This window comes from Salvelinus alpinus, chromosome 15 (genome assembly GCF_045679555.1).
Source record: "Salvelinus alpinus chromosome 15, SLU_Salpinus.1, whole genome shotgun sequence".
Lineage (NCBI taxonomy): Eukaryota > Metazoa > Chordata > Actinopteri > Salmoniformes > Salmonidae > Salvelinus > Salvelinus alpinus.
Window position 1 is genome coordinate 49485037 of NC_092100.1, and position 26427 is coordinate 49511463.

The following is a 26427-nucleotide window of genomic DNA, read 5'->3' on the forward strand; positions in this document are numbered from 1 at the left end:
GGCCAAAAATGGTCAGATAAACAATTGATTTACATGGAATCTAGGTTTGCTGATAAATCTAGGATTGCTGATGATCTCCATGAATCTCCATGCATGTAAATAGGGCCAACATAGTTTTTTACAAGAAAATAATATGAATAAATATAAAAAATATATATGTAGGTGGCTTTTGAGATATGGCTCGTAGCATAAGCATTGATTACATTAACAATTAGCTATGAGTTTCATATAAATGTTGACAATGTCATAATAACAATCTGAAATTGAATAATTTTTGTTGGCAGAAACCAACTGCTTACCAGCAACTCCTGTGGTCTGATGGAGTTATCAGTGTAGATGCAGAGTTTCTCTGCAGTTAATGGACGAGTTTCTTTCAGTTTGGATGCAAGGAACATGCAAACTGCTCCAAGAAGTTGCAGATTACACTTTCTGGTTGGAACCGCGGCTAAAAATCTGTCCAAGTAGTTCATTGCCAAGGGAAAAACCTCTTCCTCGCACTTCTGTTCTTCACAAACCTAGAGAGAGAGGCGACTCGTGACAATGTGCAGCATTTGGCATCATCAAATTCCAGTTATTTCAATTACAATTTAAATTGTTCAATTCATGTGAAACATAAAAATCATAACGAAATTATGGAAATAATGTAATAGCCAGATATGCATATCTATTATTTGAAACGCGTTGGGACCTGGCCAAGAATTGAGCCCAGCCCAGAGTTGTTTGTTGCGACATGTTCAATACATTCTAAATTGATTATTTTCTATGTTTTAAAAAGGTCTCCGGCACAGGCTGTCAATGCACTCGCCTTCCTTCAGTTCATTTGGTAAGAAATGAATTCAAGTCACAATCACTCCAGCCAAAAAACACCCAAGCACCACAGTAGCCTATACGGAAACTCTTTTTTTTCTCCTTCGTCATATTTTCATAAAATATTTAAAAATATTAATAAATTGTCTACATCTATCCTTTTTACATCATAATGAACACCAATGTCTTTCACATCAGACCCGACAATTGATAAACATGTCATTTGAAGTTCAATGCGAAATAATTGTCAAATTTAAAACGAAGTAGCATGCGGTTGCTCTCGAGTGCGTCACCGCCAGGTCGAAATATTTTTTCCTAAATTAATATAAAATCTTTAATGAATCCTAGTCAAATACCTCTTAGATGAAAATAAAGCTCAGACGGTTGGGTTTCTTTTCAGACCATTCCAAACTGATTATGTCAAACAAAGTGTAAAAAATCTAACTTAATTCCTGGGTGACGGACTTCAATGCGGAGACCAGAGGAACAGATAGGCCCGCGCCCATTCCGCGACACGACATTTAAAAAATAAATAGAAAATGTTTGCTAAATATTTCGGATTATTTTCAATTATGACTATGTAGTTTAGACACTGCTCTTTCACTTCGGACACGTTTCAACTGCTGTTATAGCGTTTATGACACTGTAAAATCGTCATTAAAACTGCAACAGTTCCAATAAAAACCAACATGGCGTTAGAATATAGGCTAGAATAGGGCAAGGATTAACTGCATACGTGTGCATGGAAATATTTTGGCAATCTAAAACATAACAAAATAATCCAGGGCACCTTTCCTAGATCAGACATATGCAAAGAACAACATTATCTGGTGATATACACCACTGTAACCACATGTCTATGTATCTCTATCAAAATCGTCAGTGACTTGGTTCAAATATGCTAGATAATAAAATCATATAAATACGAGTAGTTGATTATATGCTATCAGGATTGTCTATTTGGCAATGTGATATGCAACACTCTTTCTCACACCATGCAAACCTGACAAAATGACAGTGAAAAGTCCGATGTTAGTGTTTTGAGATGAGTCGTAGGCACGGAAATAGCCTACAGAGTTGAAGTGTTTCGGTACAAACCTCCAGCATCCAAGTCGCAACCATCCTCCGCATAAATGGCTGAATATCTTTCTGAACGCACTTGAAATAAGAACATTGTGGAATAAATCGTTCTTCAATGGTCAACAGCCTTTGTAATACCCTGTCATCACACAGAAGATTCGGATCAGGACTAGCTCTTACGATGGTGTCCACTTCGAGGCAAAGCAGCTCCATGGTCGTTTTAGTTTTTAAAAAGTTGGGTTATTCTTGTGACAATACTATAGCAATATTGCTAGATACAAATAAACTGGAAAGAAAGTATTTTGGAGGCATAAAGTGAGACTGCAGGGCTCCCAAGAGTTGTCCTGCCTCTCCTTGCGAACTTTTTCCTCTCCCCCACAGTTCACTTCTACTTTCTTCTGGCTGGATACGTTTGAAGCCTGCCTTTACTGACCATGACGCAAGCCGCAAATCTCATTATGTAGAGCAGTTGCCCAGACGCAACATGCTCTCATCAAACATTTGTTACTCTTTTCTCTAGGCTACACTTTTACTTTACAACTATATACTTTATATTTATTTATTTTATCATGATAAAAATCTATATGACCACAATCAAAACCCCACCCCCACACATGCGTCAAATTTACAAATAGAGACAATTCACATGGATAAAAGTCTATATTTATATCAATTGATTAATTATACAATGTTCATGTATGCATAAATAAGTCCAGCAAGTGCTTGAGTTAAACCTCGTCAAGGGAACAGTTTCTCTGCCTTCATAGGGGATGAAGCATGTAGGCTATGCATGCAGGAATATATAGTAATAGTTCCAATTGTACAACTTTATAAACATGCATTAGGATAATCTTATTTCTCTATTTCAGTTTATTAAAAGCAAAACTAATCCTTGTTCATTTGCTTTCTCTTTTATCTGATGAACTTAATGAACTTATAGTCGCCCCCTCCCTCCCTCGCCGGCATACACACGCCCGCGCAGACTCGCCGACATTCACACGCCCGCACACACACACACACACACACACACGCACACACACACAGGTATACCATATACAGTATCTTTTATATAGCAGCAGAAGTCGTACGCATGTGGTTGAATGAGATAGCGTTCTAGGAAATGCATTGCAGCATAGAAACGTTGTTGCGACAAACGTATTTTATAGATAACACCACGATGACAGCCTATGCCCTGTATTGGACAACTGTATGTATTAATATATACATATAATACCTATTTTTGAGGTTGTGATCATAACACTCATATGCAGAAAGAGATACATATAGGACCCATGTCAGAATTAATTATAGGCAACCATAATCTTGCCTTGATAGAGATCAGTTAAATAGGTCTATGTAATCTTGGAGGAGCACTAAGCAGATCTGATATAGTTTGTCAAAAAAAGCTTAAGCTTGCCTCTAATAATAAACTACCCCCAAAGATGGGTCAACTAGACTATCCTGCATTGATTGTGTTTCAAATGCAGAGGGGGCATTCTCCCGGTGCGATCAAAGTTGTAAAATTCCATTCGAGTGGGTCTCTCTATCATTCTGAATGGCAACACTTTTGTTCTTCTACTTGTAAGAGAACTAGGAAATGATTCTTTAGAGCATTTTTTGTCTCGAGATTGTTTCCTCCCCTTGTCACAATTTGCATATAGCCAATAGGTATTCTGCGTGCGACCGAGGCTTGCCGATTGTTACTGGGCAGACTTTTATTGCATAGGCTACCTTCGGAGCACCAGGGCTGTCCAACTCGTGCAATAACCATTTATCAATTCAAACGATTAGCGGATGTTATTGTACCCCTAGGATAGAGTGACATCGTAAAATGATATCCAACTATCAAGCAACAAAACATTGGAAAGCAACACGTTACATATGGATGAAACCACCACCTTACACGCGTTTTAAAGTTGAAACTAAAAAACAATTTGACTTGGAAAAGTATAAAGCAGTTCTATAAGCTACTACAATATTGATCAAAATTGCTATAACTTGTTTATTACGCAAAAATTAGAGAAATATAGCATCGGCTGCAAGTAGGCAACTGTTTCTTAATTAGTTCCGTGATAAAATGTTACTTCACAGCAAAGGAGACCTACGCTTATAGGATAAAGACATGGATAAAGGATTAAAAGCTATACCAAACCACACACACGGAGAGAGGATAGGAGGGATATCTAGAGAGCCAGCTCCTGTAGAATATACACACCAGTAAAAGGACATTCTTCGTGCAACGATGGCCTGCCGCAATTTTTTTAAACGTGCTCTTATCTCATTACGTCCCAAAAACAAGGGCAAGAGCGAAATAAGAAAGGTTCATTGTCATCTCCCGACGTCTTGTGGGCGAGGGGTGATGCGTCTGAAGTGGCAAGGTGAATACCATATACCCTCCATGTTAGGGAGATGAATCGATGCTGCAGACAGATGCACCTGCTTCAAACTTGTTCATGCTCTGTGGGGATGGTTACACGTTACAACCGGTTACAAAGTTGCATTAGTCTGGACCTTGTTTCATTTGAATGATCTTACGATATTTGCAGTTGCCACAAAAAGCTTGGGAACAGACATGATCAAGATAAGGACAAAGCGCAACGAACAACACGTAACTCTATTATTGGTTGTCATGCAACACATCTTCAAAACACCCAGCTGTTTCTTAATTGGTTCCATGACAACCTTTTATGTTGTTATGACCATCAACAACAAGAAAAACTAGCCTACATGAATGAGGCACTGAGTGATTAAAATCTTCCCTTTCTTTTGGAATGTTTTGGACTACAAAAATGACAACGTTTGAGTAGGCATCAAAGACAATACGGGACGTTTTTCAATGAAGAATAGTTTAGGCTTTAGCCTACCAGCCAACACATCCATCAAGTTGCTCGTTGTGTGGAAGCAGTGTATATAGGGGGTTCCCCCCTGCTCCTCCAGTCCCTGACGCATCTCAACGAATCACTATGGTAAATGAATCTCCCCTCAGAGAAACAGAATAAGCAATCAAAATTCTACATCGTGCAAACCCATCCGCGCCATAATGACTGATCGCGAAGGTTCACATAGGATGCAATAAACTATGCAGAAGTAGAGTAAAATTGAGCCAACATGTCCACAATCATGTCCGATGGAAGTTTCCACCTCACCAGACCGGACAGATACTATTTGATGGCCACGCGTCTCAACCAAATCCTCGGATGGCAAAGTGCATTTGATTTGTTATAATGCCCAATAAAATGCATATTTCAACTTATTTCTCATATTTTCGTCTTTCATAACGGTGATTTATTCAAGGCGGTTCATGTTCTGAATGCCTGCATCTCATGACTTGCTCATGCACCTGTCACTGTCATCAGAAATTACTTTTTAATATCAATTACTTAGACAGCAGATGTCTAAAAAAAGGTACAAATAAAGACAGCAAAATGAGCCCATTTCCTATATTCCAACAAAGACAAAAGTTTTGCCGCAGCATTATCGACTTTGGAAGAAGTATGAAAGAACCATGCTGTATTTTCGCGGAGTAATGACGTCATCACAGGCGCTGAGCGTCAAACGCAGAATTGGGCGGAGGCGCATGTTATTTCCCGGATGCATGCAATTAAAATGATATCCAAATGGGACACACACGCACACACAAGGCAATGCAACGTTTGTTTTGAACTTTATTCTGAGTTGAAAAGGTTTAAAAAGATATCTCACCTCATAGTGTGACTGTAATGGTTTGTCTCACTCAACGTTCACTCACTCAAAGGGGCATGATACAGCCCTACATAAGGTTTTGAAATAATGGGAAGATAATGCTAGCATTTGGGCTAGGCTAGGCTGCATACCAAAAGCACAAGTAGGTTGCTGACCAAAACAAGAATTAAGATGCTTTTAAAACTCTGTCAAACAAACAGACAGGGGCATTTTTATCAGGAAGGAACTTTATGAGTTTAAGGTTTCAATGCTCGACAAATGACAGCAGTAGCCTAAACTATAGGTTGTGAGTCTCTGCCTCCTTTCAAACAAATTAGATTGAAAAAAGAGGATGTTGAAATCAAAAGAAAAATAAACATTTTTATGTTCACAATTCAGAAAATGAACATATTTGAAGTGAAAACCATCTAGAATTTCTATACCATATGTTATAATTTCAAATTCATAAAAAGTGGATAATTTTACAACAACAGTTTATAACATATTTCTGACATTGTTTATCTTCCCTGTGAGCATGTTTACAGATAAATTATGCAGCAATGAAACAATCATAATGTGTTGATTGGGCTTTTACATGGAACTATATTTGAAACTACTACAAAATAATTATCAAACAGGTTGAAAAAGATGTTCTAAAAAGAAGCATTTCCACAATCTTACTAAAGTAGGCTGTGTGAAAGTTGGCTGATTTATAGAGAATGCCAATTATGACATGTGATAGAAGCATGTTTTGAAAAACATGTGAAATGTGGGATACCTAGAGATCATTCTAACACACCTGCAGCTATGTGCTACAGCGACAAGCTGGAATTAATGCAGTTCTGCAATGACAAATAACATCTTTCTAAGCAGATAATTAACACGAAGGAAAAAACACATTTAGTTTTTCACTTTTAATTAAACAATCAAATAAATGGAACCCGTAACTAGATTTGTCTCACATACCATATTAGAGGGCAAAAAGGCAGAAAGAGGCAAATCCACTATGTAGGTTCTTGGTTTGAATACCTTTATATCCTTTCAGACTGTAGGTACAAATCATATATATTATATTTGTCCTTTTATTATGCTTTATCTTTGAAACTATTTTTAAAAGACTGTGGAAATGTTATTGATAACCTTGTTAATAGTATTTAAAGAATCGGTTGATTGAATATTAAAAAAATTAAACCATTTAATTATTTATAACATAATATATGAATAAAGTTCACTAATTCATTTCCTAAATTAAGATATATACTAATGTTATTTATAGAAAAAGCTTTTGTTCTCTTATTCCACACTTTTGGCCTGGTGTGAACATTTTTACTGTTTATGTTGTTATAAAAACAGCACAAAAGTTTTGTGTTACATGTGACAACTGTAAAGCGGAGAAATTATTCCCCAAAAATGGCCTAATAAATATAACATATTGTTGATGTAAAAAAGATGACCATAAATCAACCATGACAGGGTCAGAAATGCTGAATGACAAAAACCATGTGCATACACTGTTAATTCCAATGAATAGGAGGTTCAACCACTCTGCCCCACTCCATGTTAACATTTGTTCACCATTCAGTAACAGCCACACTGGCTGACTTGAAAAACAGTTAACAGCAAAACAATACACTAGTGAAACAAACACACCATTCACTCTTACTTATACAAGGTCATTCAAATAGTTAATTATGACGTTTTAACACTAGGAACTCCCCTGACATTGTCATCTCAGAAATATCATCTATGCACTATAAAGCAGAACCTTATCAGGCAAGTTATTTTGTTTATACTTACAAAGTAATGCAAACCATTTCCTGCCTTAACCTGAGCTTGAACATCTGTTATAACTCCCAAGTCTCCTTAGCTTGTCGCATACAAGTAACAAAATATAATAAAGTACTACTACCATGTAGTAACACTGCATGTTAGGTGGTCATGAGAGATCACTTGCTACAAAATATGCTATCATTTATATTCACTACATGTTTCATTTCAAAACATCTTATGCATGCTTATCATTTTCTTATAACGCATTGGTCAAAGCTCACAACTGAGCTCGTCCTCGGTTATTTTGTTGTGGTTGAACAGCTGCAGATGTCTGAGTAAAGCAATAACAAAAGATCCATCCATACCATAATTCCCCGGCTGTATGCAATGCTCCAATGATCATTCATGTTATTGCTGAGATCAACAAGGAAGTGCCAATACAACTGGGTGATAACAATGTCCTGTATCTCGTCTAATCGTAGAATACAGACAGAGTACAGTTGTTAGGCTACCTGGACAATAACAGACAGAATCAGAAAGCCAGGTAACCATAACTCAGCTCGCATGACCACACAACCCTGCGCATTTCACCCAAAAATGCACATATTCTACTTTAAACCTCACACACTGGATTAGGAACACATGCATCCATGTTTGATTCAATCAAACAGATTCATTTGACTTGATTCTATTTTCGACTGCATTTCTCAAAGATGGAATGGCATAACGTCACAGCAAAGGAGACCTGCGTTTATATGTGAGAGCAATGGATAAAGGATGACAAGTTATTTCAAACCACACAGATGGAGAGAGGACAGGAGGGATATCTAGAGAGCCAGCTCCTGCAGAATATACACACCAGTCATAGGACTATTTAGTGGGAATAAGTACGTGCAATAATGGATTGATAAGCAAACGCTACAGACTACATTCTCAACCCCTTTCCATACTCTGGACGTCTTTCAGAAACCAAGTTACTAAGTTCATGAGGGTTGTCTCTGGAAGCTCAAGCACCTGTGGGATGGTCTCAGAATCGTGTTTTATTCTCACCATTCTACTACTGACGTTACACTGCAACTTTGGCACCAATGACCAGGGCTGTAGACTCCCTCAGACATTCTTTATGCAAAGATGTCCTCCCGAAAATTATTTCTTATCTCATTATGTCCAAAAAACAAGGGCAAGAGCAAAAGAACAACGTTTATTTGTCATCCCTCCACGTCTTGGGGCAAGGTGAATACCCTCCCTGTTAAAGAGATAAATCGATGCTGCAGACAGAGGTACACGCTTCAGATCTTCTCATATGCTATGTGGGGGTGGTTACAACCGGTTATAAAGTTGCATTAGTCTGGACCTTGTAACATATGACTGATATTACAATATTAGCAGGTGCCCCAAAAAGCTTGGGAAAAGACACAATCAAGATACGAACAAAGAGAAAAAACTAACAACGTGTAACTGTAGGCCTATTCTCGGTTGTCATACAACAAATATTCAAAACAGCCTTGTTTCTTCCCTTCCGTTTTCAAAGCAAGAAAATCAGTCAAAGAAACAGCTCTTGAAAAGTTTAGAAAACACAAGTTAAAGCATCATTAATAACTCAAAGCAACCTTTTTGCATTCAGCCAGAATCTATCAAAGGGGTTGCTGACGGCGCGTTGAGGGACGTATGGGTGTCTACACAGAGAGAACATAGTTGGTGTTGATCTACCTGCATGGGAGAGACAATAAGGATGTCTGTACAGCACCAGCCAGCCAAACCCTCTCTCCGACAACAGAGAAGAGCCAGTCTGCTATTCATTTACCTTTCTTTTACCCTCCCTCCCTCCTTCTCCCCTCCTCTCTCACATGCTTGACCCTACCTTTTGAACTCCACCAACAACCTTTCAATGACTCATCAAAACTGGGGAGTAGAGAAGAGAGGAAGATCTGGGGTACAGTTTGACAAGGACAGTAAATATTCCCTTGGCCGTCCAGAGGATACTTAGTATAGGTTTTCCTTTCTTTCTCACACTTGTAGAAGAACACAACAGCACATTTTTGAGTGGAGAGGCTGATCTGCTGCTTTGTCTTCACCCCCTGCTTCCCTAGGATTTTCCCATGTTCATATCGGTAGCCCTTGAGTTTGTCACTCATGCAACAGCTGCTTACTGATACTATACCAGAGCCCAAGCTTTTCCCTCCCTTCCTTTGCAACCCACACATTAGAACGAAGGCATTGTTGCTCCGAGGGGCCTTGAAACAGAATGCAAGGACTCTCTGAGGGCAGGTTGTGTCCCTCACGGTGTAATTCTGCACAAGGCGGCCCTCCTGATTCCTGGCAATTTGGAATGTTGGTCCAGAGGGAGTAAAAACATCCTGAATATGTCCACCTGCATGTACAAACCAAATGTGCATCATCCCAAACATGTATTGTCATGCAGTACTGTCCAATGGGTAGTGTTCATTAGACACCAAATGGAAGAAAACAGACTCAAAAAGGGAGCGACTACATGGACCTGTCCAATAAGAAACACACATTTTCCTTGTCTGTTGCAAAACTTTTAAAACATTTTCTGTTGTGTGCCCTAATGAACTGATTGTCCCGATGGCTACTTCACAAGGAATACTTACCCTTTATTGTCTGAGTGAAAACTTTGTATGGCCTTCAAATTTCATACTTCGATGTGTCCTCAATATGTTCTCTCAGACAGATGTCAGTTTGAGACAAACAGAACGAGAGATTGAGAGACAGATGGAATGACTGGCAGCCAATCCCCTGGGAAGTAATGCCATTTTGTGTCTCTAAAGACCAATATATTGAACTATGTGAATTGAAGTCAATGATTCATAAACACGTCAACTGTAATCATGATCATACAGCATACAGTAGGGAGAGATATTTGCATTCAAGTTGAGAGACACCCAGTTTTGACACTTGCTGCAAATTGCCCAGAAAGAGAACTGTTGTCTCTGAGTGAGGCATTCATGCGAATCATGATTAATGTATGATTCATGCACCCCTCCCTGTTGGGAACAAAGAAAAACGCTGCCTATTGACATTATATTTGTCAAACGGACAAAAAGCATTGCAAACATGAAAAGTTTAACTATGTGTTCTCCACGAGTTGAGAAGGTGGGAATAAGGTAGCAGTCATGTCTCACAGAAACCTTTCTGACTGCAGCTGTGTTTAAGAGGCTCTCTTATTGACTTTAAAACAGATAGTCTTGGGGTTTCAAGGGTTGATGGGCTCATTGTCATCAACTCATTGTTGATTCCCAATGCAAACACCTGCACACACACACACACACACACACACACACACACACACACACACACACACACACACACACACACACACACACACACACACACACACACACACACACACACACACACACACACACACACACACACAGTGGGTAAGGGCACCATCTTCATGCAGTGTGTGTGGTTAGGTTAGGGCCCCGGAGGTCTCCAGCAGAAACAGATGGTACATGAGAGCAGGACCTGGGTATAGTAGAGAATAACTAGATTACTTAAACAATTATACCCCTCTCATTTTCCATCCATACCCATCAGGTGTTGACTCATCTGGTATATCTAATAATAACACGGAACAGTCTGGGAAGATTACAAAAGAAGCACAACACATGTGCTGCTGGTTGAATACAGACACTGGCACAGATGTAGACATAAATGATGCACACCCACGTTCACGCAAACGTTCACACGCGCACACACTTTAATATACATAAAAAACTATTCAGAAGAACAATAAGAACACACCTTCTTATCTTCATTGTATCTGATAAAGACAAACGACAGCCCCGCCTGCCTGGCCTCCCTCCCAAAACTCTGGACCTCTGCAATGACAAATCCAACTCCCTTCATCATTATTACAGTACCCCCCATGAATTCACTACACCGTCCCACACTTGGACAGGCTGCAATAATCTGATCCTTTTGGGAAACTGGAGTGTCAGAAGATCATTTACAGCCCATGTCTTTCAAGTCGTTCCTTTGCCCCGCTGGTGGCGTCAGCCCTGGGTGCTGCAGGGATGCTGTGTGTGTTTAATGGCAACATGTGTCACTCCTTATCTCGTTCTTCGAGTGGCACAAAGGTAAAGGGAAGCTTAACAGCCTGGGAAAATGTTGAACAGTGTGAAATTACCTTGATCCAAAGATTCCTGCCGCATACCAGCCCAATGAACCCATAACAGCACAGGCACTAACTCAGTCAGCGTGGCCCTGCAAGGAACAGCTGAGAGGAGGGGGGAGATAATTAAATAATTAAAGTAAAGAGGTCCCTCCAGTAATATCCAGCAACAGATCAGAATTCCATTATCTAATGTACATCCCAAAATATAGACTTACATCCCAAAATATACAGTGCATTCGGAGAATATTCAGACCACTTGACTTTTTCCACATTTTGTTACGTTACAGCCTTATTCCAAAATTGATTAAATACATTTTTCTTCCTCATCAATCAACACACAATACCACATAATGACAAAGCGAAAACAGGTTTTTAGAAATTTTAGCAGAAGTACCGACCCTTTGCTATGAGACTCGAAATTGAGCTCAGGTGCATCCTTGAGATGTTTCTACAACTTGATTGGAGCCCACCTGTGGTAAATTCAATTGATTGGACATGATTTGGAAATACACATACCTGTCTATATAAGTTGACAGTGCATGTCAGAGAAAAACCAAGCCATGAGGTCGAAGGAATTGTCCGAAACAAGATTCTCTGGTCTGATGAAACCAGGATTGAACTCTTTGGTCTGAATGCCAAGCGTCACATCTGGAGGAAACCTGACACCATCCCTACGGTGAAGCATGGTGGTGGCAGCATCATGCTGTAGGGATGTTTTTTAGTGGCAGGGACTGGGAGACTAGTCAGGATTGAAGGAAAGATGAACGGAGCAAAGTACAGATTGATCCTTGATGAAAACCTGGTCGAGAGTTCTCAGGAGCTCAGACTGGGGCAAAGGTTCACCTTCCAACAAGACAACAGCCCTAAGCACACAGCCAAGACAATGCAGGAGTGGCTTTGGAACAAGTCTCTGAATGTCCTTGAGTAGCCCAGCCAGAGCCCGGACATGAACCCGATCTAACATCTCTGGAGAGACCTGAAAATAGCTGTGTAGCAACACTCCCCATCCAACCTGACAGCGCTTGAGAGGATCTGCAGAGCAGAATGGGAGAAACTCCCCAAATACAGGTGTGCCAAGCTTGTAGCGTCATACCCAAGAAGACTCGATGCTGTAATCGCTGCCAAAGGTGCTTCAACAAAGTACTGAGTAAAGGGTATTTTCTAAAATCCTGTTTATGCTTTGTCATTATGCGGTATTGTGATACCATTATGGGGTATTGTGTATAGATTGATGAGGGCGAAAAAACAACGGAATACATTTTAGAATAAGGCTGTAACGTAACAAAATGTGGAAAAAGCCAAGGGGCCTGAATACTTTCTGAATGTAGTGTAGATCTACATCCCACAATGAAGTTGTATCTTATAGGTCGCCATCCAATGATAAAGGGCAATTTATCTCCTATCTACAAATAAAGTGGCAAGCTCCTCCACAAAGTGACTGAATTGATTGGTGAGTGGCGTCCATCCAGAAAATGTCCTGCCCCCCGCCAGGCCCATGACTGTGTTTGGGTTTATTTCCAAGAGAGGACAGGTCGTTATGGCTGGAATTCTGTTGTGTGAACGATGAAGAGAGCATTCAGGGTGTGTACGACTGCTGCCGGTACCTCAGTCACAACAGCAAGGGGCTAACAACAACAATAGAGGAGCAGCGTGAAGAGTCAAACACCCCTCCCTGCTGCATGCATTTCCTCTCCGCCACGTACTGTCTTCTTCGCTTCCTAAGACGCCATTTTGATAAGAAAATCTTTAACCCTCACTTAAAACTGCCGTGTCTGTGTCTGCCTCCGTTTAGTTTTCCCACTTTATAAGCACAAAGTCTTCAATGATTCAATGTATGTTACGCTTTTATCTTATGTATGAGAATGTGGTTCTATTCAATATATTTTTTATTAATAAGACAATTCTCTCCACCAAAGGAAAACTGCAAATGAACAAATGCCTTGAAATTCAATGACTCCCACAATAAGTGTACCTCTACATTTCTTGCCGCACCCTATAAAAACATCAAACATTGATCACATTAAGTTTGTGTCTATGATTGCAGTTGCACCTGTTCCACCTCTTAACCTCAGCCAACATGTTCTGCTTCTCAATGTCTTCATGAGGCACATGTGTTTTTACCGGTTTGAGACAACTTCTAAAGATGTTTCATGAATTAGTGAGTCCTATTCCTCATACTCAACAAATTATGAATGAAAAGCTTACACACACAGGCTGCTTCAATGTCCCATTATCACCGTGCGAGTTGGGCCTGAATGATTTTCGTGGCCCAGAGGGATTTGTTGTCTTTGGTCCCATGCCAAGTCTCAGTAGATATTTATCAAAGGATACCTACAAGTAACTGCCAAAATAAAGGAAACACCAACATTTAGTGTCTTAATAGGGTGTTCGAGCCACCACGAGTCAGAACAGCTTCAATGCACCTTGGCATAGATTCTACAAGTGTCTGGAACTCTATTGGAGAGATGCAAGACCATTCATCCACAAGAAGATTCCGTCATTTGGTGTTATGTTGGTGGTGGTGGAAAACGCTGTCTCAGGCGCCGCTCCAGAATCTCCCAGAAGTGTTCAACTGGGTTGAGATCTGATGACAGACGTCCATGACATGTGGTTTACATCGTTTTCATGCTCATCAAACCATTCAGTGACCTCTCGTGCCCTTTGGATGGGGGCATTCTATGGGGGCATAGCCAAGGTAGCCAAAATAATGGCCTGCCCAGCATTTTTATACATCACCCTGAGCATGATGTGATGTTAATTGCTTAATTAACTCAGGAACCACACCTGTGTGGAAGCACCTGCTATCAATATACTTTGTATCCCTCATTTATTCAAGTGTTTCCATTATTTTGGTAGTTACCTTAACATTCACAGGGAAACATACATTTTTTCTCCCCCTATTTTTTCCTGGGAAAATTCACTTTGCATTGCTTCATCAAGATACAATAGAACCGGGCCTCCCGAGTGGCGCAGCGGTCTAAGGCACTGCATTGCAGTGCTAGCAGCGTTACTACAGATCCTGGTTCGATACCAGGCTTTGTCGCAGCCGGCCGCGACCGGGAGACCCATGAGGCGACGTACAATTATCCCAGCATCGTCCCGGTTAGGGGAGGGTTTGACCGGCCGGGATGTCCTTGTCCCATCGCGCTCTCGCGACTATAGTGGCGGGCCGGGCGCATGCACGCTGACAAGGTCGCCAAGTCTACGGTGTTTTCTCCGACACATTGGTGCGGCTGGCTTCCGGGTTAAGCGTGCATTGTGTCAAGAAGCAGTGCGGCTTGGCGGGGTTGTGTTTATGGAGGATGCACGGCTCTCGAACTTCGCCTCTTCCGAGTCCGTACGGGAGTTGCAGCGATGGGACAAGATTGTAACTACCAATTGGATATGACAAAATTGGGGATAAAAATAAATACAAATAAAGATACAATAGAATTTTCAAACTCAACTCTGGACCTCAAAGCCAGTTCCACTGCATTTGTTCATCGTTACCCTTTAATCAGGAACTGATTTAGACATGGGACACCAGGTGTGTGCAATTAATTATCAGCTAGAACAGAAAACCAGCAGGCCCCGGACCTCATATGGTGTTGAATACCCCTGCTATAGAACATGGAGGCAGTGTAGGTAGGGGTGGATGGGCTCTCCTCACATCTGCCATAGCTTCACCGGACAACTGTCTCAGCATGACAAAAAGGCATTGAGCCCAGCTCCCAGGCTGGTTTTCACAAAGAGTCCAACAGAGCGTGTGCTATGGCATGTTGATAATGCCGAGTTCAAGCAGCCATGCAACAATTCCAGGGACAGAGTTCATCACGGTGCAGTATCAGTATCTCACACAAGAACAGGCATCAGAACCGCTTCCAATGTCGAAAAGGTTTTAAATGCAATACAATCTCTCAACTAAAAAGCTACAGTAATGAACATCAACAAAAACATACATTTTACCTGGAGAACAGATAAGGCACTAAAGGAGAATTGTAGAGATGACAGTTTACTGAATCAGATTTGTGAATGGGGGCTGATATGATCTCCTGCATGGCTCTGCTGGAAAACGACTCCGGTGTCATTGGGTCTGTGTTAATTGAGTTGGTAACCTGTCAAGCACCATCTGGAAGCTTAACCATTTCTTTCCTCACCTTGTAAAAAAAAACAGTAATGACATTTACCATTTACCAGAAATGGGCCAAATTGGTTTGATTGGCCCACTGTGATGACTTCATGGCCAGGACGGAGATCAAAAGCCTGGGTCTTGAGGGCTGAGGGACAGGGACAAGCGGAATGATAACTGGTTCTGGGCAGTGTCCCATAATAACACTGAGAATGAGGTGAGGAGGGTGAAACTGTAGGCGACTCTGACTCCACCTAGCTCCTCCTGCCTTGCTCCTCCGCCTGTCTACATGTACTGAAGAGGCCTCCTTTCATGATCCATTACCTCTGGAATTCCAGCAGTGGAACAAGGGAGCAGGGTCACCTTTCAATCACTGGGCCACTGTAATCCCGTTAGCGCATACATAATTTCAATTACTGACAGGAGTGTGACCCTTGCCTTCCACAGGACTAATATAATACATGTGTTTCCTCAAAGACAGAGGGACATGTTGTTTTGGGGGACGGGGGACGGGTGGGGGGGACACAGAGGAGAGATCTACCAAGCTGTGTCATGCCGTGGCTATGAAAAGGGAGGCTGGCGCTCTGGCTGAATCAGCCTGTGAACCAAACAGCTGTTTTTAGCCTATATGAAGAGCCAGCAGTACTAAGTGTAAACAGTTCCCAGGGCTTGAGCGAGAGAGAGAGAGAGGGAGAGAGAGAGAGAGAGGGAGAGGGCTTGGATGACTTACAGGCCCTCCTGGCTGCTTGTCTGTCTGTTGGGGCGGAGCTGCTGCTGAGGGGCCTCTGGAATCTTGCCCTCACACCGGCTCCAGGGTCAGCAGAGTGGGGAGAAAACGCCAGCATTGCGCTCTCTCTCTGTTGTAAATCAATCTCTCTCCCCCTCCCTCCCTCTCTCCCTCCCTCCGGTAGGGTAATCCTCAGCTGTATGTCTACCTCTCGCTATTTCAATCTCTCTCTCTATAATTCTATCCATTTCTATTTGTTCTTAGCAGGCTAGGTTATATGCTTGGTTATAGGCCTGTCTGTCATTATTACGGGGCAATTTGTGTTCATGCTAGCATCCCATTCATCATAGAGAAAGGCTTGGGCTGGGTCCCAGGGTCTTAAATGCCTGAGCCCTCACAGGTTCACCATGGTGGCATCCTGTTCTCTCACAGCAGGTCAGAGGTCAGAGCCCTAGACCTCCTGATTGATCACTAGCCCTCTTTTCCCTCTCCCCTCTCTGGCATCCCCTTTCCCATCTCAAGCCTCCCCTTTTCAAGATTCTCTCTCTCCTCCTTCATCTCTTCTCCCCCATCTCCTCTTCCCTCCCCTTTCCAAGAACCCCTCAACCATGGCCGGCCATGAGCTGCTAGGGGGCCCCAAACCTTTTTTTTCTGAACTCAGTCGGGGTCTCTACTTATTGTTAAAGGGATACTTCGGGATTTTGGCAATGAGGCCCTCTATCTACTTCCCCAGCGTCATATGGACTTGTGGATACCATTTGTATGTCTCTGTGTCCAGTATGTAACACTTCCTTTGGCCGCCTTTCCTTCCAGTTCTATGCTGCCAATGACTGGAACGAATTGCAGAAATCACTGAAGCTGGAGTCTTATATCTCCCTCTCTAACTTTAAGCATCAGCTGTCAGAGCAGCTTACCAATCACTGTACCTGTACACAGCCAATCTGTAAATAACACACCCAACTACCTCATCCCCATATTGTTATTTATCCTCTTGCTCTTTTGCACCCCAGTATTTCTACTTGCACATCATCATCTGCACATCTATCACTCCAGTGTTAATGCTAAATTGTAATTATTTCACTTCTATGGCCTATTTATTGCCTTACCTCCCTACTCTTCTACATTTGCACACACTGTACATAGATTTTTCTATTGTGTTATTGACTGTACGTTTGTTTATGTGTAACTCTGTGCAGTTGTTTTTGTCGCACTGCTTTGCTTTATCTTGGCCAGGTCGCAGTTGTAAATGAGAACTTGTTCTCAACTGGCCTACCTGGTTAAATAAAGGTGAAATATATATATATATGTTTTTTAATGAAGTAAGTGAGGTGGTGTGAGCCAATAGTAGCTAACGCTAGTTAGCAATTGTGCTAGCACTAGTTAGCAACTTCCTTCAAACTGCACGCAGAGACATACAAATGGTATCCACAAGTTCATCTGACTCTGGAGAAGTAGATAAAGGGCCTCATTGCCAAAATCCTGAAGTATCCCTTTAAGAGTTAGTAATGTCAGTCACTGACAGTCATCCAATTAGCCCATGTCAGCTAAATTTGTTTAAATTGGTAAGTTAGTTCAGCCAGCTATCTACACCTTGTAGTAATCATAGCCAAATTACTGACCAGGCACACAGGGCATGTGCCCAGGGGGCCCCCATAGATTTTTTCCCTCGCACTCAGATATCATTTTAACATCGCAAAATATGTAGAATTGCAGGAAATATGCTTTAAAATGACAACATTTTCTCAATGCCCCATGGCAAAATGCATAGAATTGAAGGGAATTAACTTTATAGCTTAGTTTTTTTCTCTCTGCCGCCAAAATAAATATTGCTTAGGGCCAAGAAAAGCCAGAACCGGCACTGCAGTCATCTCCCCTCCTCAGTCCCTGCTCCCATCTCCTCATTTCCACACAGGAAGCCTGGCTTCCATTGTCCTGATAGGTGAGAAGGGAACAGATTAGGAGTCAGACAAGTAGAACGAGGCTGGTCCATAGACTAGCTCAGACCTCTCTACTCTGTCACCAATAATGTTTTAAGTAGGAGACCGTTGAGAAACATTTTTGCCCCACCCCGTGTACCCCCCCCCCCCCCCCCCAACCCCCTTCTCCATCCCACATCACATCAATGGCCGACAGACAAACACGATTTATGGATGTCATCTTAGCCAACATTTTCGTAAGCCCTACCAACCTAAAGCTTACGAATTCAGTATCTGAATGAATTCTTGTTGTCCTAAAGATTCCTCTGCTGCAGCCGAGGGGAGTGTGGAAGCAGGCAGGCAGGAGGAACGAAGGCATGTGGAGCATGCAGGTCCTCCTATCTGCCAGCTCCTAATTACGCCCAATTACACCTTGAACACAAGTGGGCTGCTGTGGATGTTTCTCAGGGTGTGAGGTCAAGCATTTCCTGTGTCTGTGAATGGCCCACGTCGGGGGAATTGTCTTGCCGACGAAGCTCCCTCCCTCTCCCCATCCCTCCCCCTCTTCCACCAACAAACTTCCACCATTCATTCCAGAGGCAGATAGGGTTTTTAACCCTTTGGACACTCTCCCTGGAATTCTGTCCCTGGCTGCAACACCAACAAAAACAAACATGCAACACATACAAAAGCATGTTGATATGTATTTTTTATTTTTTTATTTTATTTATCCGTTATTTTACCAGGTAAGTTGACTGAGAACACGTTCTCATTTACAGCAACGACCTGAGGAATAGTTACAGGGGAGAGGAGGGGGATGAATGAGCCAATTGTAAACTTTTGTAAGCCAATTGTATTAAATTGTTCACATACGATTCTAATAGATTAAAGTATTGGGGTTGGAATCAAATAGTTCTTTTTTTACTGTATTCTATTGTATCCCATCCAAGAATCTTATTTGAACAACAGCCCACCTATTCAAACTAGGTGGTTCTGCCTGTGTCCTGTTTGTTACGGATGCTCCTTTCTGTCTGCCAAGTAGACAGGTTTTTCCTTTTTACGCATTACTTCCTCTTTACATCCAACACTCATTACAGCACACCTTGAGCTGGATCTAGAGCTGGATCTACATCCTCTATTTGTTAATTGAAGATGTCATCTCCAGGTCTAGTGAGAGCAATGTGATTCACTACTTATCCCAGCATAGAATCACCCCTAGTCGGATGAACCAGACAGCAGCCTCAGTCACGATGGTAGTGTACCAACAGGTTTGGTTCCCACACCCAGTAGGAAAATAAAATACTTCATAATCATTGCCTATCAAAACACGTAACACAGGCTGAACTGAAAGTGTGCATTCCATGGGAAATCCATAGCGAGCAAGTACATGCTCGCTCCTTCGCACTGACATTTCAGAGACACAAGGGAGAGATTAGCGGCACATATGGGAGGGTCAGAAAGCAGGATGAAAGACGGTCTGGGGAGATGAGGGTTAGGCCCCTTTTAAGAGCTGAATAGATGGCCATCTTAGATTAGCTCATTTAAGTGAAGCGAGCATTTTAGTCAAAATATCATCTGCTGTGGAGGCACTTGCATGACGCAGTTTTGCTGGACTCCCGCATGGTCGGAGTTCAGGCCCCCCCTTCCCCCTCCCTGAAATATTTGAATGCATCAATTAAATAGCCACATACAAAGAATAGACTACCAATCGCTGTCCATGGTTCTGAAATTGCGACATTGAATCGATGAAAGGCTTTCTGTGGTGCCAGGGCATGTAGCCTATAGCTTTGCTTTAGCTAATGGATAAATGTTTATTGGTATTTGGTCATCATGTCTCATGTTAAGCCTAACATTTCACAAAGCTATACACGGTGTCGCTGGTGGCAATAATGTAATTACTTGTTCAGTAATTAAAAGTTGGAAATTCATACATTGCAGATTGTAAAATGCATTTTCAATGCCACAGCAAACTAATCATCTACCAATATATTTTTTTGAACATACAACTGTCCTGTATGGCCTACCTGAACCTGTATGGTATGGGCCGTCCTGCGCTCTCTCCCAGCTTGGATAGAAAGTTGTGCATAAAACCAGTCTATGAATGCTAAACATTACAGTCAATCCACCCTCAAAACACTAGCTTGCTAGGGATTGTTTCATTATGCATTGTACCCTACTATCTATCGCTACAGCGTGTTTGGAAAGTATTCAGTCCCTTTGACTTTTTCCACATTTTGTTACCTTACAGGCTTATTCGAAAATGTATTAAATCGTTTTTTCCCCTCATCAATTTACACACAATACCCCATAATGACAAGACAAAACAGTTAAAAAAATAAATAATAATAATAAATATTACGTTTACATAAGTATTCAGACCCTTTACTCAGTACTTTGTTGAAGCACCTTTGGCAGCTATTACAGCCTAGAGTTTTCATGGGTAGGATGCTACAAGCATGGCACACCTGTATTTGGGGAGTTTACCCCATTCTTCTCTGCAGATCCTCTCAAGCTCTGTCAGGTTGGATGGAGAGTGTCACTGCACAGCTATTTTCAGGTCTCTCCAGAGATGTTTGATCGGGTTCAAGTCGGGCTCTGGCTGGGCCACTTAAGGACATTCAGAGACTTGTACCGAAGCCACTCCTGCATTGTCTTGGCTGTGGGCTTAGGGTCGTTGTCCTGTTGGAATGTGAACCTTCACCGCAGTCTTAGGTACTGAGCGCTCTGGAGCAAGTTTTCATCAAGGATCTATCTGTACTTTGCTCCGTTCATCTTTCCCTCGATCTTGACTAGTCTCCCAGTCCCTGCCGCTGAAAAACGTATAAAAACCTGTTTTCAGTTTGTCATTGTGGGGTATCTTGAGGAGATTGATGAGGAGAAAAAAATATATTTGATACATTTTAGAATAAGGTTGCAACCTAACAAAATGTGGATAAATTCAAGGGGTCTGAATACGGTAGTCGGTTTAGAGTATAGATTCACCTATTATGAATGTTATTGTTTTTGTGCATCTCTGAGTGATGATCTATCGATTCCTTGGGTCATTTCATTTTTTCATGTGTATCAGAGCTACTGCCGTTCAAGCAGGCCGAAATTTGGCCGGGATGTCGTAGCATTGTGATAAAGCAGCTCTCACTACACTGGAAGTTAACAGGAATATGATTTTTAGATTCGGAAAAAATCTATCATAGATGTCAGATTTCAATACTGGCCGATGTCATAACGCGGTAGGTTGTCTTCTCTCAAATAACCCATTGATTATATTTTTGTGATATTCTTACCTCGAGAAATGTGTAATTTAACAGGGGGTCTAACATTTTTCTCCTATTTGTCTGCCTCTTCAGTCCAGGGTGCATTGCATGGTGCCGTTGCGATTGTCAGACTCCACCTTGAGACACATCGATCTGCAGGTTGAACATGGTGAGATTGTAGACTACTAAATTGATAGTGCAGTTTGTTTAGGCAAAGTCACTGACCTCCTCCTTATAGAATGTCTCATCGCCGTTGGTGACTAGGTCAAACACCATCATGTCGTCTGCACACTTAATGATGGTGTTGGAGTCGTGCGCAGCTATGCAGTCGTGGGTGAACAGGGAGTACAGGAGGAGACTAAGCACGCACCCCTGAGGGGCCCCCGTATTGAGGGTCAGCATGGCGGCTGTGTTGTTGCCTACCCCCACCACCTGGGGGCAACCCATTAAGAAGTCCAGGATCCAGTTGCGGAGGGAGGTGTTCAGTCCCAGGGTCCTGAGCTTAGTGATGACCTTGGAGGGCCCTATGCTGTTGAATGCTGAACTATAGTCAATGAACGGCATTCTCACGTATGTGTTCCTCTTTTCCAGGTAGGAGAGGGCAGTGTGTAGTTTGTGTCATCTGTGGATCTGTTGGAGCGGTATGAAATTTGGGGTGGGTCCAGGGTGTCTGGGATGATGGCGTTGATGTGAGCCATGACCAGCCTTTTAAAGCATTTCATGGCTGTAGATGTGAGTGCTACAGGGCAATAGTCATTTTGACAGGTTACCTTGGAGTACTTGGGCACAGGGACTATGGTGGTGTGATTGAAACATGTAGGTATTAAAGACTGGGTCAGGGAGAGGTTGCAAATGTCAGTGAAGACACTTGCCAGCTGGTCAGTGAATGCTCTGAGTACCCATCCTGGTAATCCATCTGGCCTTATGAATGTTAACCTGTTTAAAGATCTTACTCACATTGGCTACGGAGAGCGAGATCACACAGTCACCCGGAACAGCTGGTGCTCTCATGTATGGTTCAGTGTTGGTTACCTCTAAATGAGCATAGAAGGAATTTAGCTCGTATGGTAGCCTCTTGTCACTGGGCAGCTCCCGGCTGGATTTCCCTTTGTAATCTGTGATAGTTTGCAAGCCCTGCGACATCCGACGAGCATCAGAGCCGGTGTAGTAGGATTCTATCTTAGTTCTGTATTGACGTTTAGACTGTTTGATGGCTCATCGGAGGATTAGTGTCCCGCTCCTTGAAAGCGGAAGCTCTAGCCTTTAGCTCAGTGCGGATGTTGCCTGTAATCCATGGCTTCTGGTTCTGGTTGGGATATGTGGGGACGATGTCGTCGATGCACTTATTAATATCAGTACAGTAGAGAACATGTTGATGCACATACTCAAGGGGGAAATGCAGGACTAATGGACTGGTTTCCATCAGGTCCGTTTTTTTATTTTAATAAAGTTGGTGACTGATGTGGTAAACTCCTCTTAGTTATTGGATCATTATTGGATAGACCACTTCTGTATTGAGCGCATCATTGGTATTTCCTGTTTGAGATTTTGCTTGTATGCAGGAGTTATGAGGATACGATTATGGTCAGATTTGCCAAATGGAGGACAAGGGAGAGCATTGTAATAGTTGCTGTGTGTGGAGTAAAGGTGAGTTTTTCGCCTCTAGTTGCACAAGTGACATGCTGGTAAAAATGAGGTAAGACAGATTTCAGTTTCCCTGCATTAAAATCACCGGCCACTAGGAGCACCTGCGCTGGATGTGTATTTTTGTGTGTGCTTATGGCCCTATACAGCTCATTGAGTGCGGTCTTAGTTATCTGCATAGGTCTTTTAGTGGTAAATAAACAGCTAAGAAAAATATAGATGAAAACGCTCTTGGCAAATAGTATAGTCTGCAGTTTATCATGAGGTATTCTAACTCAGGCAAGCAAAACCTTGAGACTTCCTTAACAGAGATTGCGGACCAGCTGTTGTTAACAAAGAGATAAACACCTCTCCCCTTAACTTCTTATGGCTGAAGGGGCAGTATTGAGTAGCTTGGATGAAAGGTGCACAGAGGTGCCCATATTAAACGGCCTGCTCCTCATTCCCAGTTGCTAATATATGCATATTATTATTCATATTGGATAGAAAACACTCTGAAGTTTCTAAAACTGTTTCAATTATGTCTGTGAGTATAACAGAACTCACATGGCAGGCAAAAACCTGAGAAGTTCCACTTCCTGTTTGTATTTTTTCTGGGGGTGCCAATTTTCAACCAAGCTCTCATTGAAATCACAGAGAGATATTGATGAGTTTTCACTTGCTACGGCTTGCACTAGATGTCAACAGTCAATAGAACTTTGTCTGATGAATCTAATGTGAAGGGGGGCCGAAGGAGACAGGAATGAGTAATCAAAAGTCAATTAAATTTTTCGGTTGGAACGTTATTCAAGATGTATGTTAACAACATTCTAAAGATTGATTCAGTACATCGTTTGACATGTTTCTACTGACTGTTACGGAACTTTTGGACATTTCGTCACGTTATAGTGGAGGCGCTTTCTGACTTTGGAATTGTTTACCGAAGGCGCGAACCAAAGTAGCTAATTTGACATAAATAACGGACATTAACGAACAAATCAAGCATTTATTGTGGACCTGGGATTCCTAGGACTGCATTCTGATGAACTCATCAAAGGTAAGGAAACATTTATCATGTATTTTCTGGTTTCTGTTGAGTCCAACATGGCGGCTAATTAGGCTATTGTTCTGAGCTCCGTCTCAGATTATTGCATGGTTTATTTTTCCGTAAAGTTTTTTTGAAATCTGACACAGCGGTTGCATTAAGGAGAGGTATATCTATAATTCCATGTGTATAACTTGTATTATCATCTATATTTATGATGAGTATTTCTGTTGAAACGATGTGGCTATGCAAAGTCACTTGATGTTTTTGCAACTAGTGAATCTAACGCGTCAATGTAAACTCAGATTCTTTGATATAAATATGAACTTAATCAAACAAAACATGCATGTATTGTGTAACATGAAGTCCTATGAGTGTCATCTGATGAAAATAATCAAAGGTTAGTGATTAATTTTATCTCTATTTCTGGTTTTTGTGAAAGCCATCTTTCGCTGGAAAAAATGGCTGTGCTTATTGTGGTTTTGTGGTGACCTAACATAATCGTTTGTAGTGCTTTCGCTGAAAAGCCTATTTGAAATCTGACACTTTGATGGGATTAACAACAAGATTACCTTGAAAATGATATAAGACACATGAATGTCTGAGGAATTTTAATTATGAGATTTCTGTTTTTTGAATTTGGCGCCCTGCACTTTTTTGTTTTTGTCATATCGATCCCGTTACCGGGATTGCAGCCATAAGAAGTTTTAACCTTACCCGAAGCTCACGTTCGGTCTTGACGATGCATAGAAAAGCCAGCTAGATGCATATTATCCATGCCTTTGTTCAGCCACGACTCAGAGAAACATAGAATATTAAATCAAATCAAATGTTATTTGTCACATGCGCCGAATACAACAGGTGTGGACCTAACCGTGAAATGCTTACTTACAAGCCCTTAACCAACAATTCAAGAAATAAAGAGTAAAAAAAATATTTACATAACAATAACGAGGCTATATACAGCGGGTACCGGTACCGAGTCAATGTGAGGGGGTACAGGTTAGTCTAGGTAACCTGTACAGCGAGTATGAACAGTAAAAAACAATGGGGGGGGGGGGGGGGTTAATGTAAATAGTCTGGGTAAGTAGTCCGGGTGGCCAGTTGATCAGCAGTCTTATGGCTTGGGGGTAGAAGCTGTTAAGGAGCCTTTTGGTCCTAGAGTTGACGCTCCGGTACCGCTTGCCGTGCGGTAGCAGAGAGAACAGTCTATGACTTGGGTGACTGGAGTCTTTGACAATTTTTTGGGCTTTCCTCTGACACCGCCTAGTATATAGGTATTGGATGGCAGGAAGCTTGGCCCCAGTGATGTACTGGGTCGTACGCACTACCCTCTGTAGCGCCTTACGGTCAGATGCCGAGCAGTTGCCATACCAGGCGGTGATGCAACTAGTCAGGATGCTTTCAATGATGCAGCTGTAGACATTTCTGAGGATCTGGGGACCCATGCCAAATATTTCAGTCTCCTGAGGGGGAAAAGGTGTTGTCGTGCCCTCTTCACAACAGTCTTGGTGTGTTTAGACCATGATAGTTTGTTGGTGATGTGGACACCAAGGAACTTGAAACTCTCGATCCGCTTCACTTCAGCCCCGTCGATGTTAATGGGGGCCTGTTTGGCCCTCCTTTTCTTATAGTTCACGATCAGCTCCTTTGTCTTGCTCACATTGAGGGAGAGGTTGTTGTCCTGGCACCACACTGCCAGGTCTCTTTCTTCCTCCCTATAGGCTGTCTCATCATTGTCGGTGATCAGGCCTACCACTGCTGTGTCATCAGCAAACTTAATGATGGTGTTGGAGTCGTGCTTGGCCACCCACTCGTGGGTGAACAGGGAGTACAGGAGGGGACTAAGCATGCACCCCTGAGAAAATCAGCGTGGCAGATGTGTTGTTGCCTACCCTTACCACCTGGGGGCGGCCCGTCAGGAAGTCCAGGATCCAGTTGCAGAGGGAGGAATATACTGAGCTATAGTCAATGATCAAACAGCATTCTCACATGGGTGTTCCTTTTGTCCATGTGGGAAAGAGCAGTGTGGAGTGCCAGTTCTTCAGGTGCCGTCTATAGGATAGTCTCGAACGGAACTCGTCCAGTTTGTTCTCTAGTGATTGTACGTTCGTCAATGGAATAGAGGGTAGAGGTGGTTTATTTACGCATCGACTAGTCTTGTCAGGGAGCCCGCTGGTTTGCCTCTCTTGTGCCTCTTCCTCTTTCGAGTCCCGGGGATTAGGATCTGGTCCGGGCAGTACATCCACAGCTGCCGACTCGTTGGGGTAGAAATCTT

General features: G+C 42.2%; 1 protein-coding gene across 3 annotated transcripts in view; it reads right to left on the bottom strand.

Moving 5' to 3' along the window:
- Positions 1–26427, bottom strand: part of ccnd2a (cyclin D2, a) — a 213541-nt gene that overhangs the window by 22639 nt on the left and 164475 nt on the right. Inside the window, exons 1-2 of one of the 3 annotated variants that reach the window (XM_071343924.1) lie at positions 1906–2414; positions 300–515 (exon numbers count right to left, since the gene is read on the bottom strand). In XM_071343924.1, the coding sequence (XP_071200025.1) occupies positions 300–515; positions 1906–2100 (411 nt within the window). In that variant the 5' untranslated portion in view covers positions 2101–2414. Of the gene's footprint in view, positions 1–299; positions 516–1163; positions 1456–1905; positions 2415–26427 lie in introns of those variants that run through there. The other 2 variants (XM_071343925.1, XM_071343923.1) reach the window with 2 other exon arrangements.